At 35.4% G+C, this 22,447-nt stretch overlaps 1 protein-coding gene across 1 annotated transcript in view; it reads right to left on the reverse strand.

The window, feature by feature from the left end:
* LOC140044840 (protein Wnt-4-like) overlaps nt 1–12,393 on the reverse strand; it is a 39,271-nt gene extending 26,878 nt beyond the window's left edge. The window contains exons 1-2 of the mRNA XM_072089520.1: nt 11,785–12,393; nt 2,195–2,439 (exon numbers count right to left, since the gene is read on the reverse strand). Coding sequence (XP_071945621.1) covers nt 2,195–2,439; nt 11,785–11,879 — 340 coding nt within the window. The 5' untranslated portion in view covers nt 11,880–12,393. The remainder of the gene's footprint in view (nt 1–2,194; nt 2,440–11,784) is intronic.
* Nucleotides 12,394–22,447: the final 10,054 nt, after the last annotated feature.

The following is a 22,447-nucleotide window of genomic DNA, read 5'->3' on the forward strand; positions in this document are numbered from 1 at the left end:
AATCACTTGTACCACAGGCATTGCAATTGAAATTAATTTTTGGAATGCTGTAATTGTTTTTACTTGTACCTCTTGACTTCCCAAGTCAAAGGGAAAGTAACAGACGAAATTGGGTATATATAACATTATTTTGTTCAAACGATAAAAATTCAACCACTTCTCGAATTTCTGAACTATAAAGTATTACTAATTTCAATCGGAAGGACATGTCGTTCTCCTACCTGTCGTGTAGCAGCGCACCTTCTACGTAAATTTTAAATTACATAATAATAATAATAATAATACCACATTTATATAGCGCCCTTTCATGAGTAATCATACTCAAAGGCGCTTTACAAGGATTATTACCCCAGTATTTTTTGGGATCAAACACGTATGGAAACATACTCCCATAATGCAGCCGGTAACCAGCGCAAAGTTGTGTCTAGATCTAACTGGGTACCCATTTATACACCTGGGTGGAGAGAGGCAACGTAAGTAAAGTATCTTGCCTACGGATACAAGCAATGCGGCGAGAGTTGGATTCGAACCTAGGTGGTAAAAGCACATGAATTATGCCTTAAATCAACTTACATTATGTAGGGGGAAAATGAAAAAAAAAATCATATAATCCATTCAGGTCTTTAGTTTAGTTCATAAACTTGTTTAAAGTGTGATACCATTATGACAAAATGTTTTAGTTAATGACAAATCAATATTACTGTGAATAACTAGCGCAAAAGTATTTTTTTTAATGGTGATACATAATATAGATCTAAAGACTATTTGAATCTTTTTGAATTTACCTATCATAGCCTTAATTATCCACAGTTTCAAATAATACATTCATAAAGCATCACTGGAATTTATGTGGTTTGATCTGTGAGGAATGTCTTATTTTTTACATTTCCCTGGTTTGAGTTTTACCATTCACCGAAATATTTTGAAATCAGTCCCGAAGAGTAACATCCTCGTCGGTGTGTCATCAAGACTTGTACCCATCTGATAGGCCTACGTGGAGGAGCGTGTCGATGAACTAGGCTATAGTTCAATCGAGTTGTCGTGAGTAATCTTCTGATTTTCTTTCCTTCTTGGAATGGCTACCCCAAAAGTCTACAAGCCCAGCTTCGAATATTCTAAGCCGAACGTGTTGTGAGGCTTTTACGTTAGGCATGCTCTGGAATAATTTTACTTACCTGGGATAAAAAGATTTAAGGCCTACATGATTTTTTAAATATTGAAAATTCTTTGCTTTGTGGCTGTCATTTGTGTTTTTTAAGATATAGAATTATATAAATAAACTACACAGTAAGTAGGCCTGTTATCAGTGAATCGTGACCGTCTTGAACCAAAGACCTTCAATAGGAAGGTAAGCATATTAACGACCAATCCTAAAATGTCATCACTTTTACTATATCAGCATTGAGTGATAAACGCAGACATTTAAACGGTGTACTTCTTGACATTTCCGATCAGTTCCTTCGACGACTGATATGGTCAAGCCTACTCCCCGATCAAACCACGATAAGCTCTAATTTAGGAAAAGCGCAGACTTTAGCGTGTAGTGTCCAGTGGACCGGGGGTCAAGTATGTACTTTTTTCGGACACACCTGGTCAAAATCGACAGATCTATTAAGGATACATTAATAATTAAGTGACCAAAAACGCTCGTTTAAATTAGCCTTGATCTGTGTACAATGCAATTTGTAACCGTAAAGAAAGTAAAACAAGTTCCGAAAGAAACCTCGAATTCTCCAAATTTATCAATCCGTAATATCATATTCATATGATACTTATGCATTACAAAAAAATGCATGTTCCATATTTTATATATAACCAACTGGAGCGCTCGCATATACTAACAATAATCCAATAATCAAAATATTAAGGTGTTTTAAGGAATTGAAATAGCGCATTGGGCCTAAGTAATTCTATTTTAAAGTTATAAACACTTGTTGCTATCTTCAAAGAAACTACATCTACTACTTTGACAGTGTGATGAGCCCAAATATGGTAGTGCTAGTGCTATGGCATCATTTTTGTTTGTCATATAAAGTTTGATCATGGAGGTAAAAATTAGATTTTATACCTCCATAGTTTGATAGTGTAGACAGAGCTTAAGAGCGAAAGTTTGAAGATAAAAAATCAATAATTAGGTCAAAATGAATAAAACAGCAGCAAAATATAATACCAGTTGATAACATAATAGACTTACCGTTTTCTAAAACGTTTCCAAAAACTGCGTTGTTGTGTGCATCAATAGTTGAACAGTTCCAGCGCCTATTGGCGAATTGAAATTGACACTCGTGTATCGCGTTTACCGCTCCACCGCTGACGCTTTTCATAACCTCCGCGTTACGCTTACATATCTGTACCTGTTTGTTTATCAAGCCTGGTAAATTATCACAGTCCGATGTTTTTATTGAAGATATACCCGAGGCGTGGATTGCTGACAAAGCCCTATAATTTAAACATGATAATAGATTAATTATAAAAGAAACCTCAACCTTGCTTTCATCAGTACTTTTCCTGATCGATCTTTTTTCGTTCATTACTCTTCCCTCTTTCTCACATTTTACATTTCAAAAACATTATTAATTTAAAAACTAATGGCATAATCATAAAAACACAATAAAACTTTGATTGAAACATTTATACTTCTACAATATACAAAGTTTCTTGTCTCGTGCTAAAAAATAAATTGGCCTAAAATTTGGAAAAAAAAAATTTTTTTTAAATGCAGTACTTTACACATTTTGCAATTTTGTTGCATAATCAAATTTTTAATTAATTAAAAATTATAAATTTTAAGGTAAAATTGATTTATCATTTATTGTGATTAAGTATATTCTATTTTCGTGGACCTGTAACAAATAAAATGTTTAGTTATTTTAACTAAATTTATTTCTCTACAAACAATGTATAAATCCTATCTTTCTCGCACAAAGTAAACCAACACCTATCTCACTATATTTTCTTTTAGTTTAAGCCAAATTTAATGTTTTAAAAATAGATCTGTAGTTTTCTATCCATCTTCGTCTTTACGTTCACGTAAATACGATAAAGTAATACATTTCTACATTGATGTTCTAATACAATTATGTCAACTTATGAAATATATGTGTCATAATGCAATACAATATTGTACACATATATAACCAATTAAACGCTCTAGATTCATAAATTTCTTGAAGACTAATATATTGATTTGTGTGACTAGTTTCGAAGGGAAATAAATATACACGAATTATACAGTGTATTCCAAATAAGCATAGCGTTGGCATAACACTACACGTGGTATATGACACTTATTTGGCATTGTTTTACATTGTTTACAAGAATAAAAATAGTTTATCCAACCCAAGAGGATAGTAAATGGTCTTTACATGTAAACAAGTTTATTTGTTTGACCCTATAAAGTTGTTAACAAATTACGTCCGTTTGGTCAATGTGGTTAAAGGAAAGTTGTAGGTGACATTAATCTGGACTCATAAAACTATAAAATACGTCAATGTGTGTAGACTTCACATTCCACGTCTTCCTAACATGAGAATGACAATTATTACAATATAAAGACAGAGCAGACTGATGAAATTCATCTACCAAAATGTTACGTAATAATGTCGATTCGGTCAAAAAAAGAAAGAATGAGAGAAATTAATTATTTTCAAAATGAGGGAGGTCAAAACAGTTAGTAATCTCTCACTATTTGCTATTTTACATTTTTAAGAAATAATTGTGTTCATCATTCGTTATACCATCGTATTCGTAATTGGATGACCGCAATCGCTACCGTAAATTATACATTGTCGATATGACCCAAGAAACAGCTAACAATAAAGTCACTTCATAAAACAAAATAAATTCCGGATTTCATTCCATTTTTTTTTCTATTTGGCCTAAAATCAAAAAGACGATGGTTATTTCTGGATGTAAATATACCTTACAAACGTTTTAGACATTTGATAACGGATTAGGGTGGTACAAAAGAGGAAGTATATGTGGAGAGATGTATAGGATAAATGCCACTCAATCACCACTCCTGACTGCGCTAATTGGGTTGCTTTGGTTTGTTTTCACGACAGTTATACCATTCATCACGGTAAATACTAAAAGAGTACAGTAAACACTGACAATTGCACGTTTACGTTAAAACAACTTAAAACAATCAATATTACAACGAAATAATTAGTTTAGCTTTAAACGAGGTCTCTGACAACCAATTTATTTTAAGACGGTCTATACTTGCGCAATATTAAAGAAACTATAAACGGCTCATGGGAATTAAACAAACAACATTGCTGTATCGTCTCTGGACTGGCATGTTGCATAATGTTATTTTTAATGTAGGCCTACAATAGAATAGAGTATCAACTGCGGCATGAATCCGGGACCGATTTCAGAAATGCATAGTTTAGTCGCGGTGTGGTATCGACACACTTTGGAGAACTAATTCGCTCAGATATAGTGCGTTCCGTTGCTTCGTTTTGTGGTGGTACCTTGTCAGTTGTATTATCGGAATTGTTAAGAGGCATCAACAAGTCATTACTAGGACATATCCGCACTGAGCGTTTTTACCACGATCATTCCGGTCATTTTGATATCCCATGTAGCCTTATACTGTATGGACACTGCAAAACTGTGTTTATAACAAACACTCTCTATTAAAATATAGATAATCTATAGGCCTACTAATTGAAATACATAATATTCATTCCATGTTTAGATATAATTTTTTTTAAAGGAAAGTGGAAATAAGAAAATACAACATCAAATACAAAACTATTGTTTTCTTTTAAGCCATAACGAACTACTATTTAAGTTGAAGATTAGTGTAAATTATGAGTACAGGTTGTGGGGTTACCGCTGGCATCCATATAGCATTTTAAATCAGTTAGTTAGCGTCTGATTCTGCTTGTACTAAATCTTATTCTGATTGTTTTGCTAAATAACTATAGAGTACAGTGCTGCTCGAATCTGTTTATAGTTACTTTCAAGTTCCGGTAGTTAATCGCGATGAAATTCTACTTAACAAAGATATTAATGTCAAAAGCGTGGGGGTGTGCATGGTATGGTAGAAGAAAAATCACGATTAGTACCTTTTAGGTTAAATGAGCGATTTTACACAACGGTATGTTAACCCAAATAAAATCCATGTTAATTTCACCACTGGGACTCAAATGTTCTCAGTGGGAATAGATGTAAAGAGTTATTTCTTGTTTGTACTTAAAACTTATTGTCAATTATCGATAGGCTAACACTTAGACCCTGTTCAGACCCATGGCGTTAGACCGTTTTAGCGTACAACGTTACTATCAAGGTCACGTTACAAACCGCAGAGAAAAAAACGAGGTGTTCAGACCCATAGCGTACGATTATCGTTACAACGGAAGTACGTCATCCAGGTTGTTTCTAGTTGCATATTCATGTACTCTTACCCACGTGTTTTCATCATTATTTCCACTGTATATAGGCCTAGATCTCAGCCCTACAATTATGACAAAATTTGCCGTAAATAAAACATACCTCAGCATTTATTTAAGAAAAATATAGTAAAGCCAAATTTCTGTTTCTATTGTTTTTATTTTGTTTGTAGTAAAAAACATTTTCCCCAGGCTCTTGTGTTACGAAAATAAAGCAGGCCTCGTAATGATGAAGAAAAAAATGATTGTGATTAGTCTATCCAGTCCAGTCAAAGATATATATTCTTTGGTCCAGTCGGTTCAAAATAACCCTTAACTTGCTAATAAAAGGGACAGCTCCCCTTGTTTGTTTACTGATTTTTTTAGGAGTTAGGGGGTTTTCAGCATTAAACTTGTCCAGTCTAGTCTGCCTTGTATGAATGAGTGACTTGATGTCCCAGGCTAGTTTTTAGCTTGAATGAAATGCGTGAATGGCTCTAGGCCTAGCTAGGCCTAAAAGTGGATGGGATCGTAGTCCCTATGTTTAAATACAAGGTGCATGTATTTATGTCATTTGTTAGAAAATATAATGGTAATCAGTTGATAGTAGTTTGTAGCCTTTGTAACAGTTGTATTTGTAGTTTAGTTAGGCCTTATTTATTCTGGCCTTTTTGTTATTGAAATCCATCTCACACATTGACGATACAAAAGATGTCAGCCTAGGTCAAACCTTGTTTCGCGTCATAACAGGAAACGTTCTGATTGGATACAACGTTGACTTACAGTAGCGTCGTACGCTAAAACGGTACTATCAACCGTTTTCCACTACAACGCTACAACCGTTGTACGACGCGTTGTACGCTAATCCCCAACTGTTCAGACACACATTCTTTTAGCGTCGTACGCTAAAACGGTCTAACGCCATGGGTCTGAACAGGGCCTTAGGGTTTTTTTATTGGGTGATCTGAACTCAGAAAGGTTTTTGGGGCAAAAGTTTAATCATGTTTACACATTATTTGCGTAACTACTTCTTTACTATCTACATCAAGAGAATTTATGTTAGAAATGGTGACATATTAGATACATTGGTGACATTAGTGACATTGTTAAGTGGTCACAGTAGGCATTTTTATGTTGTGTGTACGACAAATATAAATCGAACATTGTAAGGATTTCATAAGGTGAAAAAGTGATGAATTCATATAAATTACTACCTGTGACCTATGTATGGGAAACACAGTGAATGTTTTAATACCCTACACAGTTTCGTTTTGGAAACTATTTTTAGACAATACACATATATATACCGATACTGTTACACTTGTAAAAACCTAACTTTTTAAACTTTTTCCAAACTTTGAGGGCGCCTTCTGTAGGAAAAACACCGCCTCATGACATAGTCTAATGTAATCAGTCGTAAACTGTACGCACTATTAAATCCATGTTGTTTTAATGTGACTAGCAATTATTTAATTTCGGACGAAACTTTGTCCAAGGACCTTAGTGTAACAATGTATTCGTTTGGATGAAACTAGCTCATGAATTTGTCCTTGTGACAATTTAACCTGCCCAAACCATGATGCACCTACTGTCATTACTTATATTTTAGACGTAAGTAGGCTATAATCATGAAAAACACATCAACACTAAGTAATGTGTATTTTTCAAACTATAAATAGAGGCCTTACCCTAATATTCATGAATTAAAACAATTTGTTGTTGTTTCTGCAAAAAATTAATGAGTTTCCTCTTTTTCGAAAGACCAGACTGGTAAACAGGAGGCAGCCGCCAAACAGGTACTTCTCTTAATAATCAATTAATTTATCGCATACCGCTCATTTTGTATAAAAATCACAAGACATTCGGGCGTGGACTGTGTTGAGATCCACTTTAACATATGTCTAATTATTATGAATACCTTCAAATAATATTCTTATACTTATGCATACGCGCTAGATGTGATTAATTTAAAGTGAGCATTTGTCACGAACTTGTACTTAACCTTATGTTTTAAACATTAATTATTATATACCGGTACCACTACGGAACGACACGATCACAATCTCCAGTCTGTTTCGCAAATATTCGAAAATACCAACACATTATAAGCTAATTTTGTTCAAGCTGTAATCTCCATTTTGGAATTAGTTTGAAAACAATGTATACTTTTTATAAGTGGTACGTACATATTAATATTGACAGTCGATCAGTGAAAAATACGACCATAAATTGCATAAATTCCACCTACAAGCGACCGTGGCACTCAGACATGGTGTGGGGTCGGTTAAAACAAACCATTCACACTAAATTTCAAACGTTACAGCTATTTATTAAAACAGACATTTTAATTACCAGGGTCAATGGTAAAATCATATAAATTCTTGTTTCATTAGCCTCGCTGTCATCGCGTGCAGTGCGCTTTGATACAGTTGCGTTCCAAGTTATGCAGGCCAACTGACCAATCAGATGGTTAAAGTATCTGCTTCCAACATTACAATTATACCGTTTATAAGTGAAGTCTATATTGGTACGATATTGTATTGCTAGTGTTTGTGTCTGTTTCACAAATACAAATGAAATTACAATAAATTGAAATTGTAAGATACGATATAAGAACGTTGGTGATGAAATATATTTTCAAAGGACAAACATGAACAAATATATGAGCCTATCACCCGGAATTTATAATGTGTTTTACTGTAACAGCAATGCTGTAGTAAATATGTTTTTAAATATATTCTTAACATAATTTATACGGTTTACGTTAGCACCAAGCAGACTGTGTTTATTAAAAGTGTACAGGCTTACTAAAATGTTACAAATTTTGTATCAATTGAGTTAGCATGGTCTAATTTCTCTCCTTTAATATTTTAACCTCTTTCTTTGCTTTATTCATACTTTAATAGATACCATGTGTTAGGTGAAATAAAATCTAGAAAAATATTATTTCACTACTTCACGCACCAATTTCCGAACCGGATGCACGAGTCAAAATGTTGAAGAATCCAACGAGCACTAATTATTTAGTACGTTTATTGGGCCTTCTTTTCGATTTATGTTAGCTTAGAAAAGCAATCACTTGTACCACAAGTATATCAATAAACCTAGGCTTATTAAACCATCAATACTCTATGATTAATGAATGGTCAGACGCGTGAAATACGTCCTATGGGGAGTACCATTATATCGTGCAATGACCCCTAATATTATTTCAAAATAAAACAGGCTACCCTAGATAACAAACGAAAGTATAAAAAACTGAAGTTTTGGACTCTCAAGTGGGCATCCCCGAAGAGTTTAATATACGTGGAAGTAACACGTAACTATTAGTAACTTATGGTAGTTTTCTCACAAATTAAATACAGAAAATACATATGATGTTGGTCAGAGGCGGTGCTATTATTTATGTATTTCGGAAGAGTGATTGTTCTCACAGTACAGTTTATGGAATAATATCCAATGTAAGTAGCCATGCGAATTGATTCATAGCCACCGTCATTTTTTCCTTGACTTCCCTTGGATATATTAACATAATTCAAATCATGTGAACTATAAGTAGGGCCTGAATGTGTCCATATCTCTGTGACCGACTGCACTGGTTCTGATAATACTATTACAATCGAAATGAAATAGTCAGATTAATCGTTCAGAGGCTTTATTCAGAACATAATTTGGCTGAATTTATCGACAGGTTGTGTTTTATCTGCTAATGAGGAAAACAACAATAAGTCGGAAATTTGCAATATCATTTTGATTATGACGAAGATGAAATGATGACAACGAAGATGCTATATGATGATGAATAATGTCGATGAGAAAGATTTGATGTCAATGAAGAAGATGATGTTTTTTTAAGAAGATGATGCCACTGAACTGGTGATGTCAATGAAAACTAATGATGATGTCAATGAAGACGGTGATTAAGAAGAGAATGGGATTGCATCGAAGAAGATTATGTCTTCTTAAGAAGAAGATGATGCCAATAAAGACTATTGATGATGTCAATGCAGAGGATTATGTCAAAGATGACGATGTCGATTAAGAGAAGAGGATGACATGGCATTGAAGAAGATGATGTCTTTTTAAGAAGAAGATGATGTCACTGAAGAAGATTATATCAAAGATGACGATGTTGATTAAGAGAAGAGGATGGCATGGCATTGAAGAAGATGATGTCTTTTTAAGAAGAAGATGATGTCACTGAAGAAGATTATATCAAAGATGACGATGTCGATTAGGAAGAGGATAGGATGGCATTGAAGAACATGATGTCTTTTTAACATGATGATGCCAATGAAGAATAATGATGATGTCAATGAAGGAGATGCCACCGATAACGATGTCGATTAAGAAGAGTGGTCTTGGCATTGAGGAAGGTGAGTTCAATGAAGAAGATAATCTGATGTCATTGAAGAGGATGTGATGGCATTAAAGAAGATGTCTTTTAAAGAAGATGATGTCAATGAAAAATAATGATGAAGTCGATGAAGAAGATGATGTTGCGGGCGTGCCAATAGAGAAGATGTTGGTGATATTGACGACGCAAATGATGATGATTATGATGTTTCTGAAGAAGAAGATAATCAAGATATCAGTAATGAAAATAAGGACGTCACGTCAAGATAGAAAGATGGCACGAAGGAGGAAAAGATGACCAATGACGGACATGAGTTGGAGGACTACAGTACGACGGTATAACGAAGGCGACGACGGCGTGACGTTGAAAGTAATACGTGGCTATATTCAAACCTGATTCAAACGATATAATAATACTAGCGGAACTTTTAAAGTTCAATTCAATTAAGCAAATCCAGTTGCATAATTAACACAAATAGCAGGACTATATAAATACCTAAATACCATTCCGACCCGATTACTTGAGTATTAAAAATACATAGTTGAGCCGCATTGGCGTTTCTTCAAACAGTTACAACAAATTAATTTTAAATCAATAAGTGTATACGTGCACTTGTTACAAGTAAAATACGGGCTGCTGCGTTCGGGCAATAAATAGACATAAATCATAAAACATAAACTCAATTATACAAACATATGTACATTGCAATTTATCTAGCTGTGTCGGAATCTATATGGATCTAACGAAGTTACGCTCCTGCTATGCGTTTTGAGAAATCAAATGTATTGTATCTATAAATAGAGAAAGTTTATATTAATAACAAGTAGGCCTACATGTCTATAATCTGTTTTTTTTTTACTCCTGTGTGAATCCCGGTGTGAATCCGTGTTTTCAGGCGATGTTACTATCTAGAGTAGGCCTACTATCAACAATTTGTATGAATAAAGGTTTCACATTATTCAAATTGCCAGAATGTGTGTAGTGTTGTTGCAGTTTAGCTACCTTCTTCGCTCTAATTTCGATTGAGCATGATACAACGCATGGTGAAGTTACTATAATACCAGTATAATAACTAAAGCATGGTCTAGAATAACTACTGTATAATGTTGGTTTAAACTAAACAAATTAACTTAATATTCCCTGTACCTTATTTTCTTAAGTAGGTTAGTTGTATAGCAATAGCCAACTGTACTCATCATATCATATTGTATGCTATTAAATTGTGTGTAGCCATTTGCCGTATTGTTTATCACATGGATAATCTATGGATTTCTAAACCATACATAGGTTTAGTAAAATGTCTACCCACACGGATACGTAACAAAACCTAGGCTAATCAAACGATTATTTAGTTATTGGGACGTACTGTAATATCAGACGTATAGTTATCTGGGCCTAAGTTTTTGTAGATAGGCGATGACAACTAACTTAGGTCTGACTTCTTAACCTTCGGAAACGTTATAAAACTAGCTATGCATTCCGGTGATATGGGCTATACCTATAAATTGTATTCACAACATAATTTACCCTTCAAAACACTAACACAAAAACATAGTAATATATGATCGTTTTATGATACATCAGGGTCGTATGTACAAACCACTGTCATCAATTTACACTGTACCGTAAATACGGTATTATTATTATAAACTGACGACGGCATGAAAAGTAAATCAAAACAGGGGTTACGTTTATTTATGCATTTAGTTTTCACGTGGACATAAAACTGTTATATTTTATGGATTTTCTCCATTTACCAATTTTAGATCGGTGTTTTAACTTCTTTGGGGTCTTAAAAAGGATTGTTTTAAATTGTAAAGACCTTATATGAAAAGACTCACTCACAGAAGTTGATAATACGTCAAAACAAACAAAACAAAACAAAACATAAAAATAATAAAGTTCGGTATATATATAAAAGGGTCCCAATTCAATTAGAGTCTGCTGAAGAGACCTCTCTTGATAATAGAAATAAAAGCTGGAACATTAAATTACAGAAAGAAGTGATGTATTTTAGAATGATAATAAGCAATAAAAACTACTTACAACCAGGCACTTGCATTACATCCAACAAGTAGGTAGACGAGTGCAAAAATCCAAAGAAAATATTGTGGTGTAGGCCTATAATATTTCCACTGCATGATGTTTTTAAAAGTTCCAAAGTATATTTACCATAAAAAAAAGCACGAATGCTCTGACGGTTTGTCAGCTGTACACCACCAAAGTGAAGGTACATATAATATATGCGAGTCTGAAGCAAACCCCTTTCCCCCTTACAATACACACCGGCAAAGTTCCAACTTTCTGTACCGCGATGAATAAAATAAAAATTCCTCGCGTAAATCAACTAAAGCGATTGCTTTTTAAAACATCTCCTTTTCCGAAGTAAATAATCCTCAAATATGTAGATTTTTCAGTAGTTTATGTATTTTTTTCTTTGAAGATACAATTCACGCTTTTATTATAAACTTGTCCTGCTGCTTATTAATATTAGGCTGAAACTATCAATTGTGGTGACGTGTGTGTGCGAACTCGTTCTCGCTTCTGTTTGGATTTAAGTACAGTTCTACAATATCCACTGCGCAATGCATCATGGGATCTCGTAAAAGGGAATTTATAACCGGTTTAGGCAGTAAAAGAACAACTCGGATTCCAGTAGAATACCTCCCGGAAGGCCCTATCGTTTGCTTTGATGCGCCAATCAATTTACTTAAAAGTACAATATCTGAGATAATAAGTTTTTTATTGAGCGAGGTTTAATATTCTTAAGCGGACTTATTTTCTGAATCCAGCACACAAAGCATCTGATAACTACTACATTGTCTACTGATACATAAAAGATTACAAATTGATCGTGAATTGGTGTCTGTTCTATGCCGTGTCTTCTTTCATGATTCGGCGACTTAAAAGGGATTATGATTGTTCACGCTAAACAATACTTCGCCCAGGTAACATACCTTACGATGGTATCATTAAACCATAAGTCACTTACGAGCCACGCCTTTTGATTGGATTAAGCCTATAATAGTAATTGTTCTGTGAGCTTAAAAGGATTCTATTCGTAGGACAAAAGTATCAGACAATGTCCGAAGAAAAATAGCGGTTTAATTGTCAGTTGATAACCTGCTTTACGTCCATCTAACGATCGAAGGTCCTAAAAGAATAAAAGAAACGGGATCGATGTCAGAAAATCAATTAAAGTGTTACAGCTATTCAACAAATCGGAAATGGATTAAAAACATTAAAACATGTGAAAAGGCGCATGAAGAATTAATTAAATAATACAACTGGGACATCGGCGTTTGGGTATCAAAGGGCCATTGAATTGAACAATTTAATGAAAACAGTTCTAGGCTACTTATTATTCGCGTAAAACTATTGTTTTATAGGTTGTTGACTTATGACCTTATACCTACTAGGCCGTATCTATTATTTAAATATTATTTAAAACAGTAAAAAAAATAATAAATGAATAATTAATGAAATTCATTTCGTTAATAAAATCACAAAAAATGATGATGATGATGATGGTTGGTACCCAATCAAATTAAATGGTGCTTATTTTGATTATGTAATAACGGTTTTTTCTCGTAAAGCGTATACTTGGTTCCCACAGAACGCAACGCGTAAAGCGTATACTTGGTTCCCACAGAACGCAACGCGTAAATCCTGTCTATTGTATAAAGACCTAATATTGCTTGGGATCTAATGAGCGACCAAGTTTATAGGCCTACTTTTAAATTTGTTATTTTAAATATTTATTTTGTTTGTTTTTTTTTTTAATTTTTTTGGTTGATTAAATATTAGGAAACAAAGTACTGATATTAATTCTAAATAGTTACACAACATTAAGCTGACATTTTCACAGATTACCATAACCAATCCAAACGAAAGGATATCAGACCGATAGATGTAGGGCTATGGATAATAGTCTATTAATAGTTATATCGTTATAAATAACAATATACTTATTTCGAAAGTCATGTTGGTTAAGAAAATATTTTTCGTTTACGCCATAACACTTCAATAATACAAAAAGCAAAACACAGTTGAAATTAAATTGATTCCAAGTCATCCGTATAAATCACTTAATTAATTTATTGAAACGCATTTACAACTTTTCAATCGTAAAAGAAGTGAAAATTCCGTTTCTTCTTCACCTCATTTGAAAAGATTTGATATTTTATATATAATTAACGGCGCCTTTGATGTTCGTTGACCACAAAATTCGGGTATTTCACACATAAGCTATTCTGTATAGTATTGAACGATAAAAACAGACATGTGTGCAAACAAGTGTATGTATAAGTAGGCTTAACCTTTTGGGTTTTTTCTGGCTCTATCTAATGCTTGGTCCCCACTAGAGACGCAAGGACGTAGACGCAACTCAAACGAGTTGACCAATGCGAGCGACAGTTCAAATAATCCATCGCTTGTGATTAGTCAAATCACTTACATTGCGTTACATCCTTGTGTTGCGTCTTTAGTGGGAACCGAGCATAAAGCTTGTTCCCACTTGGACGAAGCGTGAGTGAGTGAACTTGAAAGTTTACTTGGTAGAAAAGAGACACTGGTGGAAACTGGTGGCCTGGAGATTTTGAGAATATTTTCCATGGCTTGGTGCAAACAGAAAATTTTACTGCTTTGTGACGAGTGTAGCTATGATGCGCATTGAAAAACAACTTTCATTCTACCAGCGTACGTACACTTTCTGTATAAAACCCAAAACAATACTAAACACATGCCTATTGATCGAAAAGTTCAAACACGTTTTAGAGGCCCACGGTTTGCTTGTTTCACTGTGTAGCACATTGACGTTTTTTGGTAAATCAAAATAGCAAAACATCACGTAAATTCAGCAGCAGGGTTAAACGTCATGTATAGCAGAATCTTATTCATTTTAAGCCTTTAATGCATTATATATTGACCAACGAAAATGTTTCACCAGCGCACCGGAATTATGGGTAATTAAGTTGGTAAATTCAAGCTATTAGAAGAGGAAACATTTAGGCGCCCCTAAACCGCTCGACCAGTCAATAAAATCAATTATAGAAGATAGTAATTATTATGTATAAAATAATGTCTACACTTTAAAACAAACAAAATGTGATGTGACAATAATTATGGACATAATGATGTCATATCACTACCAAAATTGTGGGCAAATCACTAACATATTTAGGCACATCACACTTTTTTGTCAAGCTAGTTTTTTGTACAGTTTAATAGACAGAGTTTTATAAAATGTATTTGTTACACGCATAATATAAACTACTTTAAATATACGAACCTGACTATATTCGAGGGTAGGCCTACTATGTTTTGGAGGAATATGGATAATAGTTTCTGTCCAAAAAAAAAAGATAATAGTAAATAAGCAAATAGAATAAAGAAAAGAAAGTTCATCTTGAAATAAAAAAAACAAGATTATAATACTGCTTAGGCCTATATCAATTAAAAATCAATTCAATTACTCCAACATGGTTTTTAAAAAAGTTTTAGAAACATTGCAAAACAGAGGGCGCGTTTCAATTTTCTTATTTAGATTCAACCATTAAACTCAACACGGCTCACTTTTATATCTCTATATTTAAGCAATTTGAAAAGAACATGGCCTATAATATTTCTCCAAAATGTATGCGTTTCTTCAACAAAGTTTGGTTACTTTTATTATCGATTAAAGTTTAACACAAGGTTCATCACATCGATTAAATAAAACTTGCGGCAACAAAACATGTAATTGAAACAGAGGGCGTATGATACATTTTCGTATGTCTGTAGAGACGATAAGTAAAGCACGTTTGTAATAAATTCGAAAACAACAACAATAAGAAAAGTTAAAGTAAGTGAACTAAAAGTAGTATGGAAATTACTCCATTGTATAATATCAATTTACATTAGTTTCAATGCAATCGTTTAGCATTAATTGTATAAAGATCTGTAATTTTACAGACTTATTTTTAAATACTTTTCTCAAGATCTCTAAAATATAGAACTAAATCAAATGTAACAGATTAAACAATACCATATACCTATAGTTATGACAAGGGTTTTTTTTCTATTTAATTGTTTCACTAATCATTTGCATTAACGGTTAAGGGAATCAAATTAAAATAGAACAAGAGTCAACTATATATTAAACTTATGCTATATCTTATGAGATACAAACACGAAGCTACGTGCAGAATTAGTTTTAAATAAACCAACATTCCATACAATTAGTATAATTTAAATTTTCTAACAAAATAATTGATGTTCTTGCATTTCTGCTATATACTCCGTTTTGATAACACATTTTGGTTACACATAAAGGTATGGATTTTAGCAGTCTGCGGTACATCTTCTGACTACACCTAGACTCGTATACCGATGACTGCCAATGGTCAGTTAAGGTATACCTAGAGACAGCTACAAGGATCGGATAATTGGTCATATATTAATGGAATGGATTTTAGCTGTATCGGGTATGTTGGAGATGCTGACAGTTATTGTATCGATACGCGTCACGTATGTGTATTGTACTATACCTAGACTCGTAGAAGATGACTGTCAATGGTCAGTTAAGGTATATCTAGAGACGGCTACAGAATTGGATAAACGATTAATTTGAGTGGGTTTTTTGAATAAATATAAACATTGGTATCATATTATTCCCCATTGTTTGTGGAAGTGATAAGCACCTACTGTTTAACGCATAAACACCGTTATTATTATCTTTTAAGTAAACATATCTTGATGACTCTATTATTTAAAACAAACACTTATACTATCAGGGTGTTTTCTGATATTGTTTCATGATGAAATAATTTTAATTATGCAAATAGCATGTGACTAGACCTAATTCCAGAAGATCCACGAACTAATGTTTGAGGGTAAACATTAGACCTGTTGAATAGTTTATGTTGTTGTTGAGAAATAATTACAAAATAATCTGTTGTCTCCTGGGATTCCACAGGCAACTCGCCATGCATTCATTCTTTTTCCAAAAGTACGCCAAGTCCCTTCAGGGGGTTCGCAGGGTTCGAAATAACCCGCTTTTCTTGAAGTGCCCATTTCAAACAGAGACCATCAGTGAAAGTGCTAGTATAGGCCTAACTAATGGCTATTTTGTGAAATCCTTATGGCTAGCCAGCAGATAAATCACTGTCATCTACTAGACTATTGGCTTACGCTGGTACTTGCTCCTGTTTGAGGAAAAAGGTGTATTGTAAAAATCCTGACTACCGATGTGTAGGCCTAATGATGGACAATTGAGATCTCTTTCGATACGCAGAGTTTAATTGGATGCTTTTGTTCATTTCATTATTTATTTGGTCCTTTTTAGTATTTACACAACAAAACAACATGGAATTTGGTAAGACCAGTGTAAACCTAAGTGAACTAAAATCACTAGCTGATCCGGAGTCACCCAAACACTATTTCAGTTTGTACCTTAAAACATCACAACATAATGTAAAATGAAATGTTACAGTGAGTCCAAATAAATAAACTTCGCGGAAATAAATTTGCCTAGTGGAAAACAGTGAAACGTAAATCATGGAGGAATAATGTTGTACAGTACCTCCATGTATCAACAACATATAAAATAGACTTGTTATACGATACCATAATGTATTCACTGATAAGAAATTCACAAATAATAATAATCTGAAATAAAACCACTAAAAACTAAAATAAATTCATCATAGAAATGGTATGCCGTGATTCTTCCCGATACTATTGTACTGTATAATTATCATGACCATAATGAAAATGTGACGAGGATCGGAGCCTCCTATTTGGCTGTATACCCGTCAATGCAGTTAGAATTTGTTCAATGTATGGAATAGGACAAAGTAAACTTGCAATTTTTACTGTAATCGTATTAAGTTTGGTACATTTACGTCACAGAAGCATGATAATTGCACCTCTAAAGGAAAATGTGAGTTTTTAATTGTATTACGTTTATGAATTGTATTGATAATTAAGATAAGTAGGCCTTATATTAGCAGTAACACTAACAGTGGGTATAAATTACGGTAGTACAAAGTATTAGGCCTACTGTACTGAATTTGCCATCCGACAACCTGTCTCGATCAACATGTTTCTTGTGTTTTATCTATTACCCCGTGCCATATTCTATACTCTACTTCAATAGTACTCACCTGTGTTATTTTTAGTACGGTATTCTCCTCCTGTCATATCGGTCCACATTCGCAATCAGGTAGCAAGACAACCGATGGTTTTACGTACTCTTTTCATTCGTCCATCTTACTACTACTTTCACCAATTCTATTTCTGGAACAAAATTTCCTTCTCCACAGATTGATAGCCCACAATCGGATCTGCCAATCCAAATTAACTTGATGACATTTTGATAAGGTGTGTTTGCTACTTGTCATAAGTGGTCTTTTAATTGATAACCTTAACTAAGTTATGTGTAATTTTGCTGCCTCTGGGTCGGGTACGTGTTGGCCACGATATAGTTTGTCACTTTGATAAAGTATAGGCCTATAATACTCGTCATCATGTCTATCTTGGTGCGTCTCTATTACAACTGGATCTAACAAACAACACTTACATGATTATTTCTTTATCGATTTGTACCATCATATTTTCTTGGTTTAATATTGTATTCTACTTTTTATTATTAAGTTTCATGTTATGGTTCGGAAGTATTGGGGAGCAGCGTGGTAGGTAGGCTTGTTCGTAATCGGCAAGGTAGACCTACTCCGTCTACTCACATATCATCATTTCATAATTAGGCCTATTGCTACTGTGCCTAGAAATTGGAAACATATACAATGAAATTAAAACAATTGTAAACAATGTTGTTGGCCTCTGTGTCAGGATGTCTCGTCTCATTTATTTTCATTCATTTATTCATAGTCAAACACAGTAAAATATGTACATGGTTTAAATTTTTTTTTTTTGTTCAAAGTTAACAATTCACATACAAATACAAAATCAGTTAAAAAGGTTACATTTTTGTAAAATACAAATAAAACACTTCATTTAAAATACAGATAAAATACATAGTTTAAAATACAAAATACAAGCAAGATTGGTGTGTGTAAGGGTATAGCATAAAATGATCAACATCCATAAAATGTCTCACATCCTAAACTCTAAAAAAATTGGGATGACCTTACCAAACCGTATGCATTTTACGCATATGGGTCCGCATGTTTCCTTCAAATTAACAATCTCTTCGTCGGGGGTGGTGTGCTTGTGAAATGTCGTATGTTCGACAAATAGGAAACCTTTTATAACTCAAGTCAAAGAATGTGACGATAGTCTCATCAACTTTTAATTATTATGTTTTAATAATTATTTTTATAATTATATATTAATTAACTATTTCACTTTATAATTATTATGTACTTTTGATATTAATTAATTTTTACATGATTGGCTTGATATCTCGTGGTAAAAGAATTGGAAGTTAGTGCTTGATAGGCAAGCCTTTTCTCTCCTTCCTTTTCTTATCCATATTTCACTCTATGATATTGATGTTTTTATGCTTTTTACTATATTTTTTTATGGGTGAATAAATGAAACTTTAATATGAATTATTAAATAACGGAATTACGTGTGTATTGCTTACAATGTACCGTAAATCTTCTAATTGTAACCATGGAGTATTATTCTTTGAGTATAGATTACTATTAGAAGGGGGGGGGGGGGTTACTATTAGAAGGGGGGGGGGGGTTACTATTAGAAGGGGGGGGGGGTTACTATTAGAAGGGGGGGGTTACTATTAGAAGGGGGGGGGGGGTTACTATTAGAAGGGGGGTTACTATTAGAAGGGGGGGTTACTATTAGAAGGGGGGGGGGGTTACTATTAGAAGGGGGGGGGGGGTTACTATTAGAAGGGGGGGGGGGTTACTATTAGAAGGGGGGGGGGGTACTATTAGAAGGGGGGGGGTTACTATTAGAAGGGGGGGGTTACTATTAGAAGGGGGGGGGGGTTACTATTAGAAGGGGGGGGTTACTATTAGAAGGGGGGGGTTACTATTAGAAGGGGGGGGGTTACTATTAGAAGGGGGGGTTACTATTAGAAGGGGGGTTACTATTAGAAGGGGGGAGGGGGTTACTATTAGAAGGGGGGGGGTTACTATTAGAAGGGGGGGTTACTATTAGAAGGGGGGGGGGGTTACTATTAGAAGGGGGGGGGTTACTATTAGAAAGGGGGGGTTACTATTAGAAGGGGGGTTACTATTAGAAGGGGGGGTTACTATTAGAAGGGGGGGGTTACTATTAGAAGGGGGGTTACTATTAGAAGGGGGGGGGTTACTATTAGAAGGGGGGGGGGTACTATTAGAAGGGGGGTTACTATTAGAAGGGGGGGTTACTATTAGAAAGGGGGGGGGGGTTACTATTAGAAGGGGGGGGGTACTATTAGAAGGGGGGGGGTACTATTAGAAGGGGGGGGGGGGGGTTACTATTAGAAGGGGGGAGGTTACTATTAGAAGGGGGGGGGGGGTTACTATTAGAAGGGGGTTACTATTAGAAGGGGGGGTTACTATTAGAAGGGGGGGTTACTATTAGAAGGGGGGTTACTATTAGAAGGGGGGGGTTACTATTAGAAGGGGGGGGGGTACTATTAGAAGGGGGGGGTTACTATTAGAAGGGGGGGTTACTATTAGAAAGGGGGGGGGTTACTATTAGAAGGGGGGTTACTATTAGAAGGGGGGTTACTATTAGAAGGGGGGTTACTATTAGAAGGGGGGGGGTTACTATTAGAAGGGGGGGGGGGTTACTATTAGAAGGGGGGGGGTTACTATTAGAAGGGGGGTTACTATTAGAAGGGGGGGTTACTATTAGAAGGGGGGTTACTATTAGAAGGGGGGTTACTATTAGAAGGGGGTTACTATTAGAAGGGGGGGGGGGTTACTATTAGAAGGGGGGTTACTATTAGAAGGGGGGGGGGGGTTACTATTAGAAGGGGGGGTACTATTAGAAGGGGGGGGTTACTATTAGAAGGGGGGGTTACTATTAGAAGGGGGGGGGGGTTACTATTAGAAGGGGGGGTTACTATTAGAAGGGGGGGGGTTACTATTAGAAGGGGGGGGGGGTTACTATTAGAAGGGGGGGGTTACTATTAGAAGGGGGGTTACTATTAGAAGGGGGTTACTATTAGAAGGGGGGGGTTACTATTAGAAGGGGGGGTTACTATTAGAAGGGGGAGGGGTTACTATTAGAAGGGGGGGTTACTATTAGAAGGGGGGGGTTACTATTAGAAGGGGGGGGGGTACTATTAGAAGGGGGGGGGGGTTACTATTAGAAGGGGGGGTTACTATTAGAAAGGGGGGGGTTACTATTAGAAGGGGGGTTACTATTAGAAGGGGGGGGTTACTATTAGAAGGGGGGTTACTATTAGAATGGGGGGGGGGTTACTATTAGAAGGGGGGTTACTATTAGAAGGGGGAGGGGGGTTACTATTAGAAGGGGGGGGGGTAACTATTAGAAGGGGGGGTTACTATTAGAAGGGGGGGGTTACTATTAGAAGGGGGGTTACTATTAGAAGGGGGGTTACTATTAGAAGGGGGGGGGGGGTTACTATTAGAAGGGGGGTTACTATTAGAAGGGGGGGGGGTTACTATTAGAAGGGGGGTACTATTAGAAGGGGGGGGGTTACTATTAGAAGGGGGGGTTACTATTAGAAGGGGGGGGTTACTATTAGAAGGGGGGGTTACTATTAGAAGGGGGGGGGTTACTATTAGAAGGGGGGGGGGTTACTATTAGAAGGGGGGTTACTATTAGAAGGGGGGGTTACTATTAGAAGGGGGGTTACTATTAGAAGGGGGGGGGTTACTATTAGAAGGGGGGGTTACTATTAGAAGGGGGAGGGGTTACTATTAGAAGGGGGGGGTTACTATTAGAAGGGGGGGGGTTACTATTAGAAGGGGGGTTACTATTAGAAGGGGGGGTTACTATTAGAAGGGGGGGTTACTATTAGAAGGGGGGGTTACTATTAGAAGGGGGGGTTACTATTAGAAGGGGGGAGGGTTACTATTAGAAGGGGGGGGGTTACTATTAGAAGGGGGGGTTACTATTAGAAGGGGGGGGGGTTACTATTAGAAGGGGGGGTTACTATTAGAAGGGGGGGGTTACTATTAGAAGGGGGTTACTATTAGAGTAGTGGGTTGCTATTACTAATCTTAAATTAGGCACCTAAAAATAGTAGGCCTAACCCACTCCAACTTTTCCGGTCAGCTACTCTCATAGCAAAATAATAAAACAGTACGAATAAACAAATTTGGTTGAACTCTAACTTTATTTTATAAACTCAAAAACACTCAATCCTCCCCACTTCCGAGATTAGCATGCATTAATTATCTCCTTTTTTTTCAAAATACGGCTGCATCATAAATCACCAGTCTTCATAATGTCATTTTTGTCAATAGTTTTTGTGTTTGTGACTCTAATAGTATTCCCCTTAGAATAGTGGGTTATTTTTATAGATTGACTTGTAAGGTGTGTTACTATTAGAAGGGGGTTTACTATTAGAGTGTGGGTTACTATTAGAAGATTTACGGTATATCTTCGCATTTCCGTTATATAAAAGAAAGTTATAGTGGGAGATTTTGCCAGTTCGGACTCATTTACCTGGTTAAGTTGGTTTCATGGGATTATTATCACTATAGAACTTTGGTGCGTAGGAACCACTGCACGTCACTAAAAAACTATTTCCTGATCCGACTGTTTTTGTGGTATACCCCCTCTA

Source organism: Antedon mediterranea, chromosome 3, assembly GCF_964355755.1.
Source record: "Antedon mediterranea chromosome 3, ecAntMedi1.1, whole genome shotgun sequence".
In the NCBI taxonomy this organism is placed as follows: Eukaryota; Metazoa; Echinodermata; class Crinoidea; order Comatulida; family Antedonidae; genus Antedon; species Antedon mediterranea.